Here is a 23,542-nt window from a genome sequence, read left to right on the forward strand (position 1 = left end):
GGTAGGTATATATATATATATATATATATATATAGATATAGATACGTTTGAGAGTGACAAATATTAATTAAAGTTGCCTTCAAATATTATTTTGTTACAAAGAACCGTTTTATCATTAAATTATTTATATAAATGAGATAAATATTGTCATTAGTTAATAATTATGACTATCAATAAATTGACAGTTAAAGCAATATTGTAAATATTATATAGGTACTTAGCAGCTTTGGTATTAATTCAACTACGTGTTAAATAATTAAATAATTAAATACGTAATGTAGTTAATAGTTATATACATACCTCATGCGTTGTTCTGCGAATATAGTTATTACTTGCAAATATAGTTATTACTACACCATATTCATAATATCAACGAGTTCGATGCAACAATGAAACAGAGCTATGCAAGTTTATGCAAGGGTATGTACATTATTGAAAATAATAATAAGTTAAATTAAGCGAACACAGGACCGTTAAGTTAGATTTCTTTTATTCATTGACAAATAATACATTTAATATCTCCAAGTTTCGAGTTAATACGGAGACATTTTTAACCTAATATAGTATAAAAAAGTATCTTTTTTAAATACATTTTAGTTCGCAGATTGCATACAAATTGATTGTGTTCTTCTAGTTTCTTAAATTACAATAAATAATTTTATTGAACATTTATCATAATCTTCACGGCAACATAGGTACATACCTATTTTAATTTATACGATTATTAAACTAAACACATCTCAATTTTATAGCTTAACAATTATTAATTTGACATGTCAAAAGGCGATTTAAGGTATTATAATTAGATAAATAATTTGTTATCATAATAAATTTAATTAAATTTGTATTTAATTTTAAATGCTAATTATATTAATTTGTAATTTTAATTTCTTTAAAAATATCGTTGATATTGTCTATATTAAAACTCTGGTGAAACACTCTCTGAATTTAGCTATTATGTTTAATTATTAATTTGATGACAATGTATCAAAATGTAGTACTTTTGATCAGTACATTTTCATTTTCACCACAATAATTGACACATATCGGATATTTGATTTCATAATTTTGGAAAATATAATTAGCGCAACACAATATAATATATTATATTATAATACCTAAGCACAATGTATTATAATATATTTGTTCGTACCTATACTTGAACGCTATTCGTATTATTATTACTTATGAATACTATATTTAATATAGGTAGTATATTATTTATTATACTTATACGCATCATAATTCATAATGCCTAACTGGGATATTAAAAAACATGCAATATTAAACCATGAAAAATGATTTTAAGTTGAACAACTCTGACCATAAAAAATGATTTGTTCCATGCGATGGATGTATTTATGTATAAACGTGTTGATCGATACCCAGTAAAAATAATAATTATAAAACCAACACCGGTAATATGGTTTCTTCGGTAAGTACCTTCTATATAAGTGTGCATAGGTATAGCTAGCTTGGTACATACATGGGTACTATGCGTAATGCGTACGATTATAACGGTCGACGACCGGTCAGAGAAAAAGACATACGCAGACGCATAGATGTTATATTTTATCTCGTGCAGTGCCCATCAAGTATAAGTGCCGATGCTTCGAAAGTATAAAAATAATGACAATGTTGTGATGATTTCGATGATTGTCGATCCTACGATCAGATACGTACCTATTTACTGATAAATAGAATCGATGAAAAAATAGTATAATACGTCCATCGTACTGATAATAATATTATGAAGCTGTTCAATGGTATGTTCGATCGCACTATAATCTTATAAGCTACTGAACCGTTATCGATGAGAGCTGTACCGATAGATTCAAAATGGCTCGGAGGGTATTTTTAGATAATTTTTTTTAAACCCTCATAAGTTAATATATAGGTCGGCCGACGCCTGAATTTAGTTTTGGCCGTCAAAATCGACATAGTTGATTTAACTAGGGTATTGCCATCGGTTACAGATTATATAACTATTATGAAAATGGCATATGATTTTAAAAATAATTACAAATATGTTTAAAAAAAAAATCAGATCTTAAAATCAAATACTTATGAACACAATTACAACGATTATTTTTATGATTTGCAACTTACTCATGCTGGACATATTTTTTAAACGAGTGGTGGTTTGGACAAGAGGATAAAATTGGACGTCAAAAATTAAAAATCAAACATTAAAAATACCATGAGAAAAATTAAAAATTAAAACACAATAACAGCAAATGTTATTTTTTATAATATGATCTATAGATCAGAATTAAAATATAGTTAAAAATGTTAAAAATTAATAACTTAAAATTCATTAAAATTGAGTAAAATAATTTGGGGATTCTACGTAAAAAAAATTTATTTTAGTTCTAGTTTATATACAATTAAAATATAATTATTATAACACCATTGACATTATGTTCATAACATGTTTTATAAAATCATAATGTATATACATTTTTTTTTTTGATATTTTATATAATTCATTTTTTGACGTATTGAAATAAGTATTTTTGAAATAGTATTTCAACTTTTAATTTTTACAGTTAATATTTTCATTGATATGATTTATTGTTATTTTTCACGTTCAATAATTGTTCTCACGTCTAAAAGGCTACCGTCATTTACGATTGTCCCTATTCACTTTTTAACACATATAAAAACAAATACCGATGTGATCTGAACAATATTAGATTAAGTCGAGTATAAAGTATTCTTTGAATAAATCTAAATGTTTTTGTGTATGCATAAAAAAATATGTCTACAATTAATAGAAGTGGATAATCATAAAATTTATCATTGAAATTGTGTTCAAGAGGGGTTTGTATTGTATAAAACAACCTAAGCAAAAAGGGAAACGAGATAGAAAGATTATACTCTTAACCTGGACAAAGTAGGGTAACACAACTAGTGCTTACTATATAATAATATGTAAAATGTTTTACTATACCCATAGGAGGTACCCACATTTTATTATTGTATATTTTTATTAATCGAATACAACAAAGCGTTCGCATATTTCGTTTATTGATCATTTCATTTACTGCTATTTGCCAATTTCGTCGCATTTATTGACTATTGTAAGGTTTACGACTAGTATTTGTTTACAAAGAAATACACGTACGTTACATATGACCCATATTAGCCACTAGTTATAACCCAAACAGAGAAATATTATTCTAAAATTAACAATGCTATTTTGTGCGATATTTTTCAGCTTTTAAAATATATTTATAGGTACTATAAGGATTAAAGTCCTTCAAAATGGGCTTAAAAAATTATGAAACACGTGTAATATTGTATTTAGTGTTTATTATACTTGGACCATATTTTGTGTAAATCAATATGTTTATAAATTAATATTAATTTTTAAAATGTCCAAATCACCATAACCTTCACATTGACTTACCATAAGCCCATCAACATGGACAATGAACTTATTGTCCTTAGTATACTGCAAAGTTACATTAAGTAACTCAAAAACTAGTCGTTAGCGTTTTGATGTCGATGTAATTTTCAAAAAAAATTATACACTAAATAATTTAGAGTACAAATTTTGTTGTGCAACGATACCAAATAATAAATATTTTCCAAAATGTTAGAACTTTTTCAAACAACGAGTATAGATCCTAGTATTTTATATCAAATATTCATAAATAATTACATAATTTCTTATTATGGCAATAAGATTTTTTATACAGAAATTGAAAATTCTGTGAGTATTATATTATACAGTAGTCAGTATTAATATGTATTATTTATTAAAAAATGACACTAACTATGTGGCATAAGAAATTAGACAACATAATTGGTCTGCAGGAAAGGGTAATGAAATAAATTCTGTATATTTACGAGAATAAAAATTTCCTGTTTCAAACAAGCGGGTAATTTATGAGCATAAAATGAAATATGTGTATCAATCATTTATTATCATAATAATTAATAATAATATGTCGAACGCATTGCCTTATCAAATCGATTAAATTCAAAATTGAATTTTGTTATTATGTCCTAAGACGGCAATCACGTGCAAATCACACGTGACAATATTATGCTGGCTGCAATATTATTTTTACAAGTAATCTGCATCATTTGATACAATAAGATATAAAAGTAACTATTGCTAGGCTTAATGTAACAAATATGACAGGTTAACATTATTTAGATGAATTAAGCCACCTATTGATGACACTTTCTATGGTTACTTAGTTATTATAATATTCATACTTTTTTTTTAACAAATCACGACACCACTTGTGATTTATGCGTCTTGGGGGATTACCAGGTAAGGTAGCGGAGGCCACATTTTTGATAAGATAATTCGAATGAGTACTTAGGCGGCCGTGGAATATTTTATATGAAATGTATTTAATTAAACATGAACATTTTAAAATAATGCAATCATTTAAGTCTGCTGAAAATGTGACAGTTCATGTTTATCAGGAAGTACGTTTAATGCACCAAAAAACTATTTAATAACCATGCACTACCTATTATGCGCACTAAAAATTAGTAAAATAATGTGTTCTCCATAAATATGACAAAGACATTAAAAATGAAAACAGAGAGCTCATTTGCTGTATAGCAGGTTTTGAGTGGGTCACTGCTTGTGTTTTTGAAAATTAGTTGCATATATTTTGTTTATTTATGATTTGAACAGACACGAATACATTGTAATAAAATTAATGATCAATATAAAAAAAAACAATTTAAAACAATATAACATAATTTAGAATCATAATGTATGCCTAAGAACAATATTATTATTATTGTACAAAATACAAATGTATTATTTTATTGATAATTAAGTTTTGTTTTGTTACTTATACTTTATTTCTTCTCTAAAATATAATAAAACCAGATAAATAATTTGATTTGTATTTATTTTTTGCACTTCTCTTCTTCACACGATTTAATTTTAGGGTAGGTTGCATTAAATTATTAAATTGGCCCTGCTCCGAACAGATACAGCGTGGTTATGTAGGAAATACTGAATCCAAGTAGTGGTAGCGGGGTCACTATAGAAACCCATTCTGGGTTTTTTTTTTAAAGTTAAATTCTATATTTGAAGTCTGTGCTGTTACAAAATATTTATTATCGTCGAGACAAATAAAACAAATTTAACAATAATTACACACGGGCACAGCGTGTTTCACCTCGTGCACTTAACACAATCAGCCGCCTACTTGCTACAAATTATACGAAATAATATATACATACGTCTACTGAATAAGCTTCAAGACTTACATAACCATATTAGAATATTAAACGGGAGTCAACATTTTATTAATGATCATTAATTCGTTGATGTTAAAATGCAAAAACTATACATCACAATGTAATACCAATTTAATACTCATATTATTTTCGTATACGCACAGTATTATACTGTTTCATTATTAATTGTGTTGTTGACAAAATAGAGCCAAATTATTGTAAACGTCTATATAGCTATTATAATGACCACATTAGGTAACATTCTCAGATTAGTTAGTCCTTTTTTAGTTTTCACTATGAATTCGTATAATTTCGATTTTTTTATAGTTGATGTTAAAACTAAAAGTTTGATTGCGTAAATGGGCGAGTTGAAAGATTTAAAATGTTGTCATAAATGTACATAGGCATTTTAACTATAAAAGTTATTATGTTGACTAGATAGTTTACTAATAAGTCAAGTTAAAAAGTTTTAAAATGTTAACCTTTTAACTAGTCAATTCCAATTGTTGTAAGTTATTATCAATTACACAAATACACAATGAACACAAACTTATAGAACACTAAGTACCTATGTGAATATTAATGTAATTTTATATTGTTTTTAAATATTTGGGAATCATTCATTATATTGCAGCAATTATTTTTTCATTTTTCAAAATATATAAAGCACCTTGTAGGTATTTGTAATTATATAGTACTTACCTGTGTACTATGTATTGTGCTCAAAATAGTGTTATTCGTAGGTACATATTGTAGAGTTTTAATTATGTTTGTAAGGAGTCTTGTTTTTCTCACAAAAAGTACACGTTTGTTGCAACAATTATATTTTTGTATAATTTACAAACGAAGAGTCGGCGGTATTCGTTGTTATTAAAGAATAACAATATGATATATATATATATAGGTAAACTGCTTAGGTTGTACCTATATACCTATTGTAATATGTATTAATAATATAATTAATATTACATTAAATTGAAATAATAACGTCGTTCTTACATCGTCTATTTAGCTGCATAATAATAATATATCGTTCTGATAATATTTTTACCATTTTTACTTGTCTGATGCATTACGCGGTACAGCTCTATTAAAATATTAAACTATGGTTACTATGATATTATGTAAATGTGTATTGTTGTATGACATGTTGAAGGCGATGTATGTTTGTAATTTCATAATGTGGGAATATTATTATTATACATATATAGTGTGCGTCTTGATTTATGGATTTGGTTCAAGTATCACACGAATACGGTCGGTATATTTTATGTCTTTCGAATACCTAAAATGCTTCCATACGCGTATATTGCAACAGCAAAATATTTTAATTATAATTACCATATCGCACTCTTGGAGCAACACTGGCTCTTCTTTATTTGAAATATGGCAGTATTTCGTTTTTGAAAAATAAGAACCAAAAATGATATTCCGACCCAATAATATGTGACGCTAAACGGAAGCATAATATTAACGTTTGTGGCGATCTATCATTTGGATAAACCATGTTTATGGTTTATTTTATGCTATATAGTCATTCATATCATACACAAAATGTCCAACATTTTAATATAAAGTGGTTTTGTTGCAAAGGTATAATAATGTGTTCTAAAATAAATTTACTTCACCTATACAATATTTGTGTTACCACGTGAAAGTCTTACGGACTGTTATACCACGATTTTGGTAAATCCTAGAACGGACAAACATAAAATAAAGATTTTATTGCTATTCGTGATTTTAAGTTAGGTCGTAGGATTATGTTGTACAAACAATATGAAAATGGTCCATTATTGGTCCAAATACTAAAAATATAAAATATACATATTTTAGTATTTTTTATTGACTGAACTTTTTTTACAAGGACATAGGTATTCCTGGAAAATGACCGATTGTAATATATTATACATAGTGCCTACCAGTTATCATTAAAAACTGCAGGCATTCACTAAGTATAAACAAATGTTCGAAATACGTACAGTTACAGAAGTTCAGTTAATTATTATTATTACCAAAATACCTACAATGTTCTAAAGTATGCAGCTAATTTTTAATTTATTATTTAATAATAAAATTATAAAAAAATATGACCTTATGATTAAAAATCAAATCAAAACGTTTATATTATTATTAAAGATTTATTTATTATTGACTATTAGGTTCGAATGAATTTTTGCACTAAAAAATGAATTATTTATTTATTAATTTTTTTTATCTATTATTATGAATAATAATATAATATTATTAATAATAAAGTGTTATTAATAAAAATGTTTAAATTTGTTGTGTAAATTTTGTAATTTTGTAATTTTTGTCTGTAAAATATAACAAAATAGGTATGCAAAGTCATCAGAGTTAAACATTGAATTTAATTTCCTCATTTCATAAATAAAGTTAATAACTTGCCTGGAATATTCTACGACCACCATAAAAAAATAAGTAAATGCAAAAAGTTCTGAACCGCGATTTGGTTAGGTTGACATTCACATACCATAATATGACGTAGGTCATTTTGCCTCAGAATTTATGAAATTTGTTGTGTAATGAGAAATTTAGTCTCAGAAAAAGACCTATCCTCTTTTGTTAAAAAACATAATGCAAGAATAAATGTCAAAATTAGTGAAATACAGCCACCTGATGGTATTTTGAACATTAAAAAAATATAAATAAATATAATGTTAGTTGTTGACACCTTCATACTAATAATAGTACAACAGAAATTTTCATGAATAATACGTTTGATCTTGTAGGCACTCAATAATCATCCGTCATAGAACAACTTGTTATGATAACTTTAAACTTGCTTCGACTCGATTTTTAACATTGACATCAAGTACAGCATCTATAGACACTTAGTATAATATTTGGTATGTAATTATTATCGTGCTTTCAAAGGTTTTTTTTTTACTTCAAAGGGGAACATTTTGTACAATAAAAAAATGCAATCATTCTTTACCGATTGATCTCGTTGTTGAATTTTAGTTATGTAAAAAATAAACTCGCGGGGAGGAAAGTACGCGCACAGCGCACCACTACCTCATCCAAAGTCATTCGGTTGAATACCGTACATTTTTATAGGTAGGTGGTACAAAATAGTCTGAACTGAGACTCGCGCACATAATTTTGATACCGAATTAATGTTCTTTAATTATTATTTTTGCATTTGTTATTATGATCACACGATTAGCCACACGCCTGAGCGTATATTATGCGTAATATTATAATTTATTATAATACATATAAGTACCTACAGCAGCTATAGCTGTGTTTGTGCAAAAAACCCGCTCGCCGGTTTCCCGTTTCACTTTATTGGACGACATTTAATCGGTGACCTCGTGGTTTTTATTTATAGACTGCAGTGTAGATTATTTTATACGTATCCTCAAAGAAATAACTGACACTGACACTCGTTTTTTTTTTAAATACGCAACATATTACAACAATATAAGGATGTACCATGATATTACAGAGTACAGGTAACACTGTGGTATAGTAATGTAATGTAATTCATATATAATAATATGTACCTAATAATAATAATAAAAAAATGTAAATCACGATTAAAAAAAATGCATTAAACTTGCACTTTTTCAGCGGGTCTACTATTTTATGTCAACAGGTTGGTCAGATTAGTTGCTTATAATATAAAAATGGTCAATGCGGGTAACTTGATGTCCTCTTCACGCCTCTTATACAATTTATCATAACAATTACTTATTTTTTTTTTTTATTGAACTTAAGCTTCGGCAACTAAGGCCATTAGCTGTAGTAGGATTTGTATTGTAGTTTGTATTGTATATTTTTTGGAACGGTAGGGGGGAACACGTGTGTGTTTGTTTTTGGCAGAATTTCGAATGGGGCACCCGTAGGTTTCTGCCATGCCCCGGGGGTGGGGGATGGCAGCACTTGTTCTCCGGACACCGCGACTTGTCCGGAGAAAAATGCCGCCCGGTAGCCGAGGATCGAACCGCGACCGGCTGCGTCGCAGCGGACGCGTCAGACCACTCGGTCACCTCATCCCCCAATTACTTATTATTGTACCACAAATCATTATTTATTGTACAGATTGTTTATTTTATTAGATTGTTTTAGTAAATAAAAATAAAAAATAGCCCACCAGCTATTATAGGCATGCATATTGCAAGTGCTGTATTTAATTATATTAACAAGCAATAATAGGAATTAGTCGAATGGCACCAGTAACCTGTAGCTTTATCAAATGGCAAAGAGTAAAATGGTTTGGACACGTCATAATTAAAAGAGGCCGTCGCAAAACCATTTAAGAGGATGGATGCTACACTGACATTATTTGCTGTCCCTATATTACAAATGCGTAACATAGCAAATTGTACTCTTGGCCGATCGCGTTTTGCTCGGTAAATTTAAAAATTAGAGTTATTGACGTCTTATACAATTTAAAAGTGAGATAATTATCTAGGGCATCTCTCATAGACTTTTTATTATATTTGAATTTTAAAGCCAGTATTTAAAAACTGTAAATTGTTATTGTACATCTTAAAACACTAATAACTCTCTTTAAAATTATAATACAATGAACAACCATTAGATGCCCTAGATAATAATCGCACACCTTTAAATTTTATAAGATGTCAATTCGTTCTAATATTTAAAGTATCGGAATTACGCACATGTAAGATGGAGATAACGAATGTAAGTGTATGGCGTCCTCTTGATGCCGCCTATTTAAAAGGACTCTCTGGGACTACTAAATTCTTGTGATACTCATGGTTCGTGGGGGGGGGAGGGGGGCTACCCTCGCCTTGTTTTGAACTATGACTGTAGCCTATGCAGTAACTATTAAATCCTTGTTACGGCCATGCACGGCCGTTATGTTTTAATGCTCAATAATAATAATAATAATAATAATATAAGAAAACGTGCTGAAAAATAGTGTCGCAGACCGAGTATAGTGTCCGCGACGTCATTTGGCTAATAACGATTTAATAGCAGGTGGGTAATAAGAAGTTCCCATGGACATAATAATATGTCATAAATGCTCGTTTTATTTTATTATATTTTTATGTATTATAAATGTACAGCCCAAGTCTGCAGCCCACCTCCGCCTCACAGTCATTATATTATTTACCCATTATAAATATATATTATATGTATATCATATAACAACGCAAACAATTAAAGTTTCGCTTACTAATGAGTACAAATTTACGTTAATTACGTCGAAATGTGTACTTTCATATTTTTTTTACGGTTGTATATTATAAGCATTATTAATTATTATTATTATTGTATTTCACATGTTCAATGTATACCTATAATATTAATGTAATGGTTGTGATATATATTGGAACTTGGCTCGTACGAAACGTCGTAGGCCAGAAGATAAGAAAATTATCACTATCTGCAATGTCAAACAATAATGATACTACTGTCGGACGAAATATTATAGGATAATATTATAATATACCTACGTAAGCGAACGTCGAGCATGCGACACGTTGACGTCATCGAAAAGTCGGCAATGACGCACAATATTGAACGGACAAAGTTCATATTTTCCATACCAAATAACGATAGTGACGATAATAACGTAGTACATTATAATAATACTAGTATTATTGCGGTGCTATAAGTGTGACCTGTATACCTCTGACCTCTATGTACTTAATATTACGATATGTACCCTTTCCACCGAACGAGTTAACGATTATAAACGATCAGCCGTCAGAACGAAAACTTTTAATCCGGTCCCGAGTGTATGATGACAGCTTTTCGGGGCGAAATTGGACTGGTGGAGCAGAGAGAGGTGATGTCAGGCCCGGGCAGGGTTCAGAAACGACTAAATTATTGCCTTCAAAAGTATCGATTCTCTCTAAGAACAAATCGTAACGCGACTTATCAACTTTGTTATATACTAGAAACTTCCTCCGCACGGAAAAAATAACAAAAGTTACGACAACCGTCATTAATAAGGTTATCTGAAACCTTGCATTGGGGTTGACATATTATAGCGACAACAGCTATAAGCAATAAGTTCGAATTACCATTTCGTAATATTTAGTTAAATTATTGTACTCGATGTATATAAGTAGGATTACCTAGCTACTCAGTATTGTTTAAAGGTTCAAATCAGTGAGTTCACCCAAACTATTAGTTAAAATTATGCAAAAACAAAATCAACCAACGAAATCCGACCATGGGATTTGAATCGACGATCGTTTGCATAACAACATATTATATGCGTACGAATCAATACAAAACTTTAAATTTCATTTGAGTAAGATAATGTACATTTTGAAGTACCTATATTTTACACATAGTTTAGTGCTGGTAAAAAAAAAAAAAAACACGGAAAGTGATATTCGGAAAAAAATTTCACGATATCTCGTTGCATATACATCTATATCTATACTGCTATAATATAAAATGAAGTCGCATTCTTTTGTCCGAGATAAACTCCCAAACTACTTATTCAATCGGCGTGCAGTTTTTTTTAAATCAAAGGCAACATCACAGAGAAGGTTTTAGGCATACATTTAGTCCGATAAAGTTAATAAGTAATTAGTTATTATATTAACTAAAATAAACGCATAAATGGTATACCTATACGCTTTTTTCAGTAAGAAATAGTCGGTGGCTGAAAATAAATAACAATCGAACTCGACAACCACAGATAAACAATTATTATAATTATTTAATTTAGCAAAAAAAAAAAATTTATCTGGGTATCTATTATTAGTATTTACAATCAATGGTATTACATTAGTTATTGAGAAAAAATAACTAATTGAATTGTCACAAATTGCTTGCTAAGATGGTCTCACGTATAGATTTGGCATTTTCAACGGGCAACAAAGTGCACGGGATCAGCGAGCAATTTATAAAATTCATAAATGTTGTATTTATCCTTCAAGAAGATAATATAATGTACGAATTAATTAAAATTAGTATTTATTTTACACAGCTATTTTCAAAATACTCGTAAATTTCAAAATATTACCAGCTATACTGACGTGAAAAATCGCCAACAGTCAAAATTGAAGTATTATAGGTACAACGTACAATCGTATATTACCTATACATAATACAATTTATCTGGTTAATCTGGCTGTAAACTATTATGTTTTTGAGTTTTTCTCGGCTATATTATACCGATGATCGAATTCGATTGTTTCCGCGATGATGCTACAGTATAATAAAATATATAATATACCTACTTGTCTTCGATGTTTTTCTCCAAATCAGAAGAGACGCAGAGCACTTATTGTGGTATTCTCTGTACATACCTGACGAATAATATTATATACCTAATATACCGGTATTTCGTGAATATTGCAATCGAGCGGTTTGAAAAGTGTACGTCTTGATTATTTTTCTGTGTGGGACACACCGTTTCCGCCAAATCGGGCGCAACTCAATCCCGCAACTCCTGACCAAGGACTTTTCAAGTGTTATTTTTACAACCGTAGGTCTAACCTGCGTCAGTATAGTTTCAGTAGTAGGCGGTTGAGATAAATAATATATTTTAATGGACGTAGGTAATACGCGAATCGTCGACTGCGTAAAATAAGACGAGAAACAGTATTTCAAACAGCATAGAACATAATATGGCCTTCGTTGCGGTTACAGTTAAAAAAAAACCCATTTTACATAGTATAAGACGTCGCGTCATTAAATTAAATTTTATAATAACGTTAAGTTGGAATATACGGTATTAAAAAAAAACCAAGCCTATATTTAACACAAAAAGTTTAAAGTTATTAATAATATTTAGAAAAATATTGACTATAATAATTATTGACTCGGTAGAAAAGAAGTTTAATAAGTAGGTATTTTTTTTTATTACCATATAGGTCACACACACACACACACACACACACACACACACACAAAATAATGATTGGTACAAAACTTTCAAATGTTTTAAATAATAATTAAATATTTTGTTAAAATTACCGCCTACTATTCCTTATTAATGTACACTATAGAAGTGGTGTTTTAGGTAATAAATATATTTAGAATGTATCAACTAAACGTCTAAACATTTAAACATTATTAAATCAAGGTTTTTATAATTCTTATTCAAAATTATTGTATGCAGCGTTATTAAAAAAAAAATGATTTTAAATAAAAAATTATTCTTTAAATATATATTGAATTGATTTTAATTTGAAGTATTACTTTTGAAATTAACTATTAACAGATAAAATTATTATAATGGATTGTATTTTAACTAGGTGAATCAATAAAATAATTTACTTATTAGTTATAAATTATAGAACTCAACAATATTAACTTTTATGCTTAGCTTTAATGTTTTGGCCATAGCTAATGCTCATCTTCACCTTTGTACATAATATTATACTTATATTTGAGTGCATTAGTAGGAAGACAAGCAAATTGTGATAGTTAGTTTTTCATTTCTAAATAAAATATTAAAACGTTTGACGGTTTGAGCTTATGTATATGACATAAATATATGGTATAGATGACGACGCTATTCGAATAATTGTCCTCTAAATTTAAATTTAATTACAACGATTAAGTTGTAGACCGGTAGACCGGTAGAATCCGTTAATCCGCCACTTAACAATAATCACTTGAAAACTACTTGCACAAAAATAGTTAGTAAACAATAATACGATTTAATGATATCACAGTAGTACCATGGTCGTTTGCATAATAATAATCGCGTATTGTATTATAGGCGTAAGGTGATCGATTGGAAATGGATTGTAGCTAAACGATGAAAAAACACGAAATCACAATAATTATAATATTATTGAAGAGAGGTGGTGGATTATTAACAAGCACATAGGTGTATCATCGGGAAAAAATAAAAACTGATTGCTTGTTGCCTTTTGTCGCAACCCATCACACGGTGGAAATACAAATAATATTCGTAAAAAATGTGAAACAATGATTTTGTGCACACAATATTGACCTACTTATTTGCGTGCACCCGAAAAAAACAAAAGTGTTAAACATTTTTGCGTTTTTAAATTGTGAGACGGCGCTAGGCGTCGACCGTCGAGTGAGCGTCAAAAACAGTATTTTTTTAATTTGCATATTATTATTACAGTATACTGAGAATCCTATCGTCCTTTTTTTTTTCAACCCGTCAAAATCGATTAGTGAAAACGAATGAAATATGATGTTAATTCGGTGAAATATAAAATACAATCAACACTAAATACAGTAACAGTGATAATGGTGTATTTTGTATTCATTTTCGGTTCGATATTTGCATATTTTATAATATTTTATCTGACAAAAAATAAGTAATAACGTTATGGTGGTTATTAAGTCAAAAAAAAATAGTACCAAACAAAATACTATTTAAATTATGAATTTAATATAAATATTTTACGTAGTGACTATAGTGAGGTGAATTCACAACATTTTGAAGCGAATGCATTTTTTTTCTATTACTGCAAGACGTAATTTTATTTGTAATGATATAGGTATCTAAGTATACAAATATACAATTCGTATACAACAACTTGTACCATGTACATCAATGATAATAAGTGATTATTGTATTAATAATCAATAGAGTAATAGACTTTCATGTACAAAAAATCTTCAAATCTGCATTTAAAAATATGCACTTACGCATCAAAAATTAAGAATATGCGGTTAAATATTCCCCCCAAAAAATTAAAACACTAAATCGTATAGCTTTAAAAATTTTAATTTTTTCTTTAGGCAATATCAATAGATTAATTAATATAAAATGTATACAAAAGTACACACACTCGATAAAACGTAGTACACGCGCGGCGAATGTTCTAGAACTAAATAATTATTTTACTACGCACAATAATTTGTTACCTATTCAAAAATACAAAAATAAATGTAATAAATAATTTGATATCACGTTATTGTAATCTAATCTATACATTCACAGTTGAGATAAAATGATTCTCTATCATCTTTATGGGAAATTATATAGAAACAGTTATATATAATAATTGCTGTCCTTGATTCGTGAAAAATATTCACTGAAGTACGTGATTTTCGAAAAACCCTCAAAATACTCCCTAAAAAATCAAAATAGGTTCTTATCATCAAAAATATGTCCCTTAAACCCAAAAATATCAATATATGCAAACATATGGACTAAAAACTTTGGGCTTTTGGTCACAAACGTTGTGAAATGTATTGTGTACTTACTTTGTGTAAGATAAAGTTAACCAGAAAAGTTATGCGAATTCATGAAAATCCTTGCTCTAAATTAATCAATTAGTTAGTTAATACTAATAACAAAATGTTCAGAAATTAAATTTATATATTGTTTTATCATAAATATGATCTCTTTAACTTTTTTATGTATTATTAAATAATTTTCTCTATATTTACAACAGCAATTTCATTCGTGTTAAAAATCCATGATCAAATACAAAGTCAAGTGAAAAAAAATTAAACTCAAAAAATCTAAGACAAATTGTCTAAGCATTCGAACTTGTTTATGACCAAGCAGCGTTGCATATACTTACATAAGTATCGTGTCCTGGTGTCCATATTCATTAAATATTCACTTAATGCAAGGGGATATTTAAGTGGGACATAAGGGTCCTGCGCCCCCTCCTATCCATCGTAATTATGCTTTTTTTATTACTGAGAGTAGTTGAAATATGCTGTATCAACACCCCAGATGTATTCAGCTGTTATAACTTTTATAACATTTATCTTATTTTATGTTATAAATAAAATTGTGTGTTTCCAACGCACGCACTGTATAGTCATAAATGATAATATTGCTTTCAAACAAAATGCTTCTGTGCCTCCCTTCCACCCATTAGACATTTCTAAGTTCGCCGCTGACTTAATAATATACCTATACTTAATCGGTGTATCGCTCGTAATATTATTATTATATGTACGGGAATCTCGTGCACACATAATATAATAATAATAATTAAACATATTTAATAATGATAATATTATCATATTAACATGTATATTGTATTTATTGTACTCAAACGCCAATGCGAATAATATTTGATATAATATATAATGTGTAGGTTAGGACCTACCAAGTCGTGCTCACATCATACGCGAAATTTTCGGGCGTAACAATAAAAATATAATATAACGTAGGTAGGTATGTACATGGATGTCATTACGTAAACCATATTATTATTTCACGTGTACCGAAACGCTGTTAAAACTGTACATAATGTACACACCGACTATGCTACAAGTAATAATTCGAATAATAATAATTCCTACCTATATTCACAGCGGCGGCGGCGGAGCAGTGTTAAAATGCAGTAATTTCTAGCTAAAACGGAAAAAGGACGTGTTCGGGCGGAATAAAAACAACAACGTATTCCACGCACACGTGATCGAGAGGTTTCGCGTTACATAACATTGTAATATACATTTGTAAACGTATTTTAATGTAGATGTACACAAATATTTAAATGTCGTCTGTATATCTCTCGCCGAGTCATGTGTATACAGGCTGATTCGCCAGCTGCGTGCTCACTCCCTTTTCCCCCTTCAATTATGATGCTGCAGTCACTGCAAAATATCTGCCATAAATGTTTGAATTTTCTAGTTTTTAAATAGTAGCCTACGTATATAGTAGGTATAAAATAAGTAGGTACTTATCGAGGACCATATTTTCCTGTATTTGAGATCTTTGCACTACTAGAGGAGTGTCCTGTGGACATATAAACTTCTGGTTTTCGATATTGAGAAACCCCTTAGTTTAGCTACTACAAATTCAATTTTTTTGAAAAAGTTGACAAATCAAAATCCCAATGAAAAGTTTTCGACTTGTGTACTATACGGATAACGGATCCATGATAACGGGTTTTAGAAGATATATGAAGGCTATATTCGTGGTTAGATATATGGCTAGATACGTATGATGATCTGTAAAAATTAGTCTATTAATATTAATAATTTGTAAAAATGGTTCAAGTATAATATATAATAAATACCAGATCCAAAGTGCCATAAATTTTATATTTTTGTACGACCATTTTTACGGACTATTATCTAACCTCAGTAAAAACATTATAATAACTGAAAAACTACTCATTCGAATTTTGAACTTTAAAGAAAATCCACTAAACAATTTACAGAAAAAAAGGTTAGGGTCCCACACAATTTAAAAACAGAAATTCCATACAAGACACTAGGAAATAGTACAAAAGAACTTAAGAATTTGAAAATAATATGATCTTAAGTATATTTGAATACATTTATTTTTAAATTAAAAATATGGGGGTGAGTATGCTCGGCGAATCACCCTGTATATTATTATGCACATTAATACAAGTTACTATATAGGTTTAGGCCAGGTACATAAAACGCTGTTTTTCTTTTCACAGAACACGTTAATAGATATCATAATGTACGGAGCACCGTTAGAAAGCCAATCTGTAAAACCTGATTGGTAAAACGAACTTTTTCATTACTACCTGCAACATTTTTGCATATAGGTATGGCAAAAGTTGCCAAGAAAATTTAAAAAAAAAATAAAAATCAATTGTTAAGTTAAATCAACATTCAAAACGTTAAGATAAAAATATAACATGTAAATAATATTATATTGAACTCAAAAAGTTTAAAAATATTAAAAAGGTTTACAAAAAGTGAATTTATTAATTTTTTTATTTCACACCCGGACCTTGTTCATACATTTACAACTTTCACATTTTTTAAATACCTAAATAACCATTTTGTTGAAAAATCTTCCTATTACTCCTATACATTGTCCACACTTTATATGAGACAGTTAAAATATTGTGTCTCCTGAATTGAAACCAAGAAATAATATATTTCATTTGCTTAACATTAAATAATTATTTTCTACCGCATTATTGAATCAAAGCAAATAAATACAAATAAATTACCTTATAATTTCCACCATAGTTAAAGATTTGCATAAGTATGCTTTTAACCCGACGAATCCACATTGCCGTACACGCTGTTTACTTACGACGTATAGTAAACAATTGAAACAGATGCAATTAATTAGAATTAATTTAATTACTATTTACTGACCAACTTGGTCCGATTTTCACTCAAAATATGATTAATAATAAGTAGACCAGTGGGGTTCCGTATATTTTCTTTTAAGTCGTGGGGACCACACAGCAGCTGCAACTGATAACTATATATTATATATATTTTAATGTAGGTTGTTAATAATTCGTCGTTATGTTTGCGTTTTTGTTGATAAAATAAACATAAAGTAGCTAAAAACGTATATTACTATACCTACGGTGTGTTGTATTGCTCTGTAAATCGAGATTTGTACATTATTTTATTTCACCGGAATTTGTTGTATTGCTATTTTACAGGACAAATAAAATAATACGTAGGTAGGTGCGGAGAGGAAAATCGTTTTTCAACAACTTTTAATAAACTGTCCACTCGTTTTATCAGAGACATGTCGGAACCAGGACCTAACACGACAATGGAAGGCACAAAATCGATGCCTTGTATTGAATTGACATCTCCCATATTGGATGCGTCGTCCGACCATTCGTTTGCATCTTACAAAAGTTTCAACACGGTACACGAGCGAGAAATCCAGAAACCCACTGAAATACGTTCAAACGTAAAAGCTTTGATCGACAAACATAGGTCGTTTCAAGAAAACTTACTAATTAATGGTAAAGTAAACGACTTCAACGACGACAATGACCAAAAATCGTTTGCCAATGACTATGGAAATCTAAGTGCACCGGGCAGTGCAGATTGTATGCAAATGAAAGGTGACACGAAACATGTGGAAAACGTCGAAAATGTTGTGAGATGTTATTATATAAGTATATTATGTTATTTGTATTAAATAATTATGATACGGATACTGTAATACAGCGTACCAATAATATTTAATTTTTCTAATTAAATATTATAATATCAAGTTTTACAATGAATCGCAATTCGTAAGCTGCGGTGTTGCTTTATTAAAATTATATTGAAATTAACGTTACATAATTCACATAATCATAATAATTTCAAAGTAAAATGATATAATATCACGGGTACCCATTATAATATTAATATATATTATGCGTAGGTACTTACAAAAAATATATCTATTTAAAAAAATATATAAATTACTATTGTTATTGAAAACCTATAAGTATTGTTTTTACCACTATTTTCTCAAACCACGATTTTTTTAGGTGAATAATCATGTGTTTGAAACTTTTAATGTCCATCAAATGGAAACTAATCCAAAACCACTGGGGGTAGAAAAACATAAAAAATTGTCAGACTCTGAAAAAAATGGTTTTAAAACTGGAATGCCCGAGTTAGATGACATTAAAATTAATAAAACAATACAATTATTTTTATTTATTTTTATTTTTTTTATGGGCAGACGTTTTTGGCAAAATATTGTTTTTACGGTCAACGTTAACAGTACTTACCACCAATGTTTGAAACAGATAATTGACAACAGGAAATTTAAAAATCTCGAGGATGTAAGGGTTCATGTAAATTTGGTATTAAAAACGACTGGTAATGAATCAGAAATAATTGGATCAGAACTCATCGCCTCGTCCAAGCAGTATTTGGAAAAGTTTGGCATCGTGTTGGACAGTAAACTAAATGAGAATTTGAAGAGAGTTCGTTCGTCATCAAACGACGATAGCACAATGAGTGCTCTCAGAATGGAGTTGGCCGAAAATAAGAGGCGCATGAAGATTGCTGAAAACAGTATCGCACAACTCCAGAAGGAGAAGAAAGACTTGTTGAACATATTAACCAGCTACGATTCCGAGAACATTCACAAAGTATCGTTGGAAAAACGACTTAAAGCTCAGAAACAGATAAACAACGAATTACGGGAATTAATTAGTACTGTTTTCAAAAAGAAAATGCCTTTTAATATCACCTAAACAATAATATATAAACGGCAAATTTGGGTAAATAAATGTTTTTAAATTATAATCGACTAATAATTGTATTTAGTCTACCTAACATATTAGTTTTAATGTACTATCATTATAATGTAGCAAATGTTATTGCGGAGACATTCATGCAGTCCAAACTAATGTACCTTTTGGCTGCAACCTTATGAAGGGCATAAACCTATTGTAGTAGTTAAACTAGTTAAAGGTTAACACTATAACCTATAAAATCGAATTAATAGCCATGGCAACATGTAGAATTTTTGGTCATTACGAAAATCATTTGATAAAAATCTAATTAAAAACACGTTCTAAATATGATTGTGACTTCGTAACTCAATTTACAGAAATAAACAGGTGTGTTCATCATTTTAAAAACGATAGAAATACATTATTTAAGCACAAAATATGATATTATGTGCTCTTGTCCCGAAAGACCATCGAATCGGAAAATAATATATATGAAATCGGAAAATCTTAACTCATTGTCAAATTTAATGTTCATTTTATCAAGAGTCCCATATTATTTATTCTCGTTTTAAGTGCTGTAACTTATGCGATCTATGCAGATGTATAAGATAAGTTCCGGTAATTGAAATTGAAAGTGGGGCGCAGTCATGCAGATGATTACTTAGCCATTCAGTTTTCTGCCAAGGCACAGATTACCAAACTCAATTTTTGTATGTAAAACAAATTAAATGTCGTTTTTTTTTTATATGTTATGGCAGGTTATATACGCACTTAAATGTACTTATTATTGGTGGCTCAAATTAAAAGTACTGAATTTGTAGAACAAAGTACCATCTGCCGTAAACATTCCGATTATTAAGACTCAACAGGTTTTTTTTCGAAAAAAAATCAAACGAATAGTATAGGTATACATATAGTAAAAGGTTAACCACATAATGTCACGTTACTCAATAATCTCAAAAGCAGTTTGTCAAAATTGTATTTTGTTTTAGGTTTAAATTACTTGTGGTATAAAAATGGATATTTATATTCAAATTTATTTCCAATTATATTCTTTAGATAAGTACTATCATTGGTTAAGCATCCTTAAGAGGGCGACGCACCCACATGTGCTGTCTCCGTCTTACACACGCTCACGGGCATATCAAATTTTCGTTCAGCAGTTTCAATAGTGTGCTGTTGAACAAATGCATTCATAGAACAAATTGACCAAATCGTACTTAAAATAATATGGATTTAAAACATTTTGAACACCTAGAAACAATTTTTTAATATTGTTTTTATAAGCAGCTAATAACTTTTAAGACAACACGTATAAATGGGGCCTTCGAACTCAGAATGATAGGTACAAACTCAATACCATTACTGAGATAAACTAAGTGAGAAAAAATCGATGTATACATTTCTGAATCCTTTTGTCCTTTTTTTTAAAATTAAAAAAAAAGAAAAGAGGGGTTACATTTTGGTTAATTTTGAATAAAATTACAAGTAAATATTATTATTCGCCTATAATATCATTCAAAACAAGTTTAATTAAAATTAAAATGTTCGTTAAATAAAAATATTTAATTCATGATTAAAATCGATTTTAATTGAAATTTATTCATAGCCTTCATAATAACTGTAAATAACTATTAAATATGATTAATGATACTGTTTCCGGATTACATGCAAGTAATGCATAATTATTTGAAGGTATATTGTGTGCAAATGTAAACTCAAGCTGTTCACTATAAAATATTTATTTTTTTTAAAGTATTTAGTTAAATTACAATACTGTTTAGTGTCTATAGTTAAGTAAAATATGGTAAGGTTTCAATATACCTCTAATAGACAAAAGTATATTAATATACTAATCACTAAGTACGCAAATTATTTTATTTTTAAATCAAATAACAGATATTTCACGTCACAGATGTTTTTCCACGTCATAAAGAATTACTAATGTTTCATTTTTAAAACAAGCAAAAGCTATTTTGTTAATTTGCATATTATTATCAAGTATATTTTAAAGTAATCAACGCGCACGTAAAGTTCCCTTGTATCCACCAAAAATGAATGAAAGGTACAAAGGTATAGTAAAGTTAGGCTAATTATAGAATCCCCAACAAGAATATTTTGAATAATGTTATTACGTTTCAAATTAATTTGCTTAGTAAAAATAATGGTATTTTAAAAGTTGTTAAAAAAAGGTATTGGCGCCAATAAATGTTTTAGTATAACATTTTTTTAAAACTTAGATTTTCAAATAGGCTACATTTCGTATTGTCCCCAAAAGTAATTTGATACAATTTAAAGTTTAAAATGTTCAGTGTTAAAAATGAAAAGCGGGTAAGTGGATGTCGCTCTGTCTGCACAAGTGGATAACTGTAATGGATGGTGTGTGTTAAATTTGAATTCAATGACATAAAATCACCGATACAAAAATTGATTCTGAACGAAGGCGGTCTGTCAGTCTATAATACTACTTAGTAATTTAGTATATTTGATAATATTATCGTGATTAGAGTAATTTATTTTACTAGTACCTAAGCATTAGTACTTCGCAGTAGATTAAATTATTTTGGCCAAAGAAAAAATATATTTGAAAATTCATTGAGTATATAAAATGTAATAATATACTTTAAAAATTTCAAGTAACTCCGAATAATATTTTTAATATACGACAAAATAACATAAAATCATTATTCTTGGTTATTTAATATGCAATTTTGCCACATTTGGACATAAAGTAAAAAAAAAAAAACCTGCGCTTGTATCTTTTTAGATTTGTTGATTATAGAATTACATGCTAAGATGAAATTCAGTATTACATTTTCAATCCTAAGCTATAAGAGTTGAAAATTAAAAAAAATTTAAATTATAAAATTATTTGTACATTTTGAATGATACGAATTTCGTTAAAATTAAAACTGTTAATGTTTATATAAAAAAAGTATATGTATTTTTAATATTTTTCAACTGATATTGTAAATATATATTAGGAGCTACTTATTAAATCGTCAAGCTTTTTGACTCAACAAATAAAGTTTTATTAAAAATCATAAAAAAAAATCAAAAATTTTAAATTTTAAAATGTCAATAAACAGCTCAAACAAAGACAAAATATTTTTAAAATGTTATCAAAGATATAAATTGATATTTTTACTACTCCAAAACGTGATAACAGACGCAAAAAAAAGTAATTAAAAAAACACACACCATTGTAAAATCAATACATTCAATGTACATATAATACAATAACATACAATCTAAAATAAAATATTTACAGTGCACTTGTAGCGCAATTGTCTATAAATTATACATAAAAAAGTCTTAAATATTGATCAGAATGAAAATTAGCCATTAATTGTCAGTGCATTTGCTATACCTCGTGCAGCTTAAACTATAATCAACAATTCTACATTTTAAATACCTATACAATATTTTCGTATTTTTCTTTTTTTTTTTAACCATCAATATTTTGTAAGATACTCACATCTATCTAC

General features: G+C 28.7%; 1 protein-coding gene across 2 annotated transcripts; it reads left to right on the top strand.

The window, feature by feature from the left end:
- Positions 1 to 260: 260 nt before the first annotated feature.
- On the top strand, positions 261 to 20,072 carry LOC111031170. Of its 2 annotated transcripts, XM_022310998.1 has the most exons (4): positions 261 to 420; positions 16,447 to 16,577; positions 18,522 to 18,973; positions 19,356 to 20,072. In XM_022310998.1, the coding sequence occupies exons 3-4, from the start codon at positions 18,611 to 18,613 to the stop codon at positions 20,070 to 20,072; spliced, it is 1,080 nt and encodes a 359-aa protein (XP_022166690.1). In that variant the 5' UTR covers positions 261 to 420; positions 16,447 to 16,577; positions 18,522 to 18,610. The 2 variants fall into 2 exon arrangements, with proteins under 2 accessions (XP_022166690.1, XP_022166691.1); XM_022310999.1 differs by lacking the exon at positions 16,447 to 16,577.
- The last annotated feature ends 3,470 nt before the right edge of the window (positions 20,073 to 23,542 follow it).

Source organism: Myzus persicae, unplaced genomic scaffold (genome assembly GCF_001856785.1).
Source record: "Myzus persicae strain clone G006 unplaced genomic scaffold, MPER_G0061.0, whole genome shotgun sequence".
NCBI lineage: Eukaryota > Metazoa > Arthropoda > Insecta > Hemiptera > Aphididae > Myzus > Myzus persicae.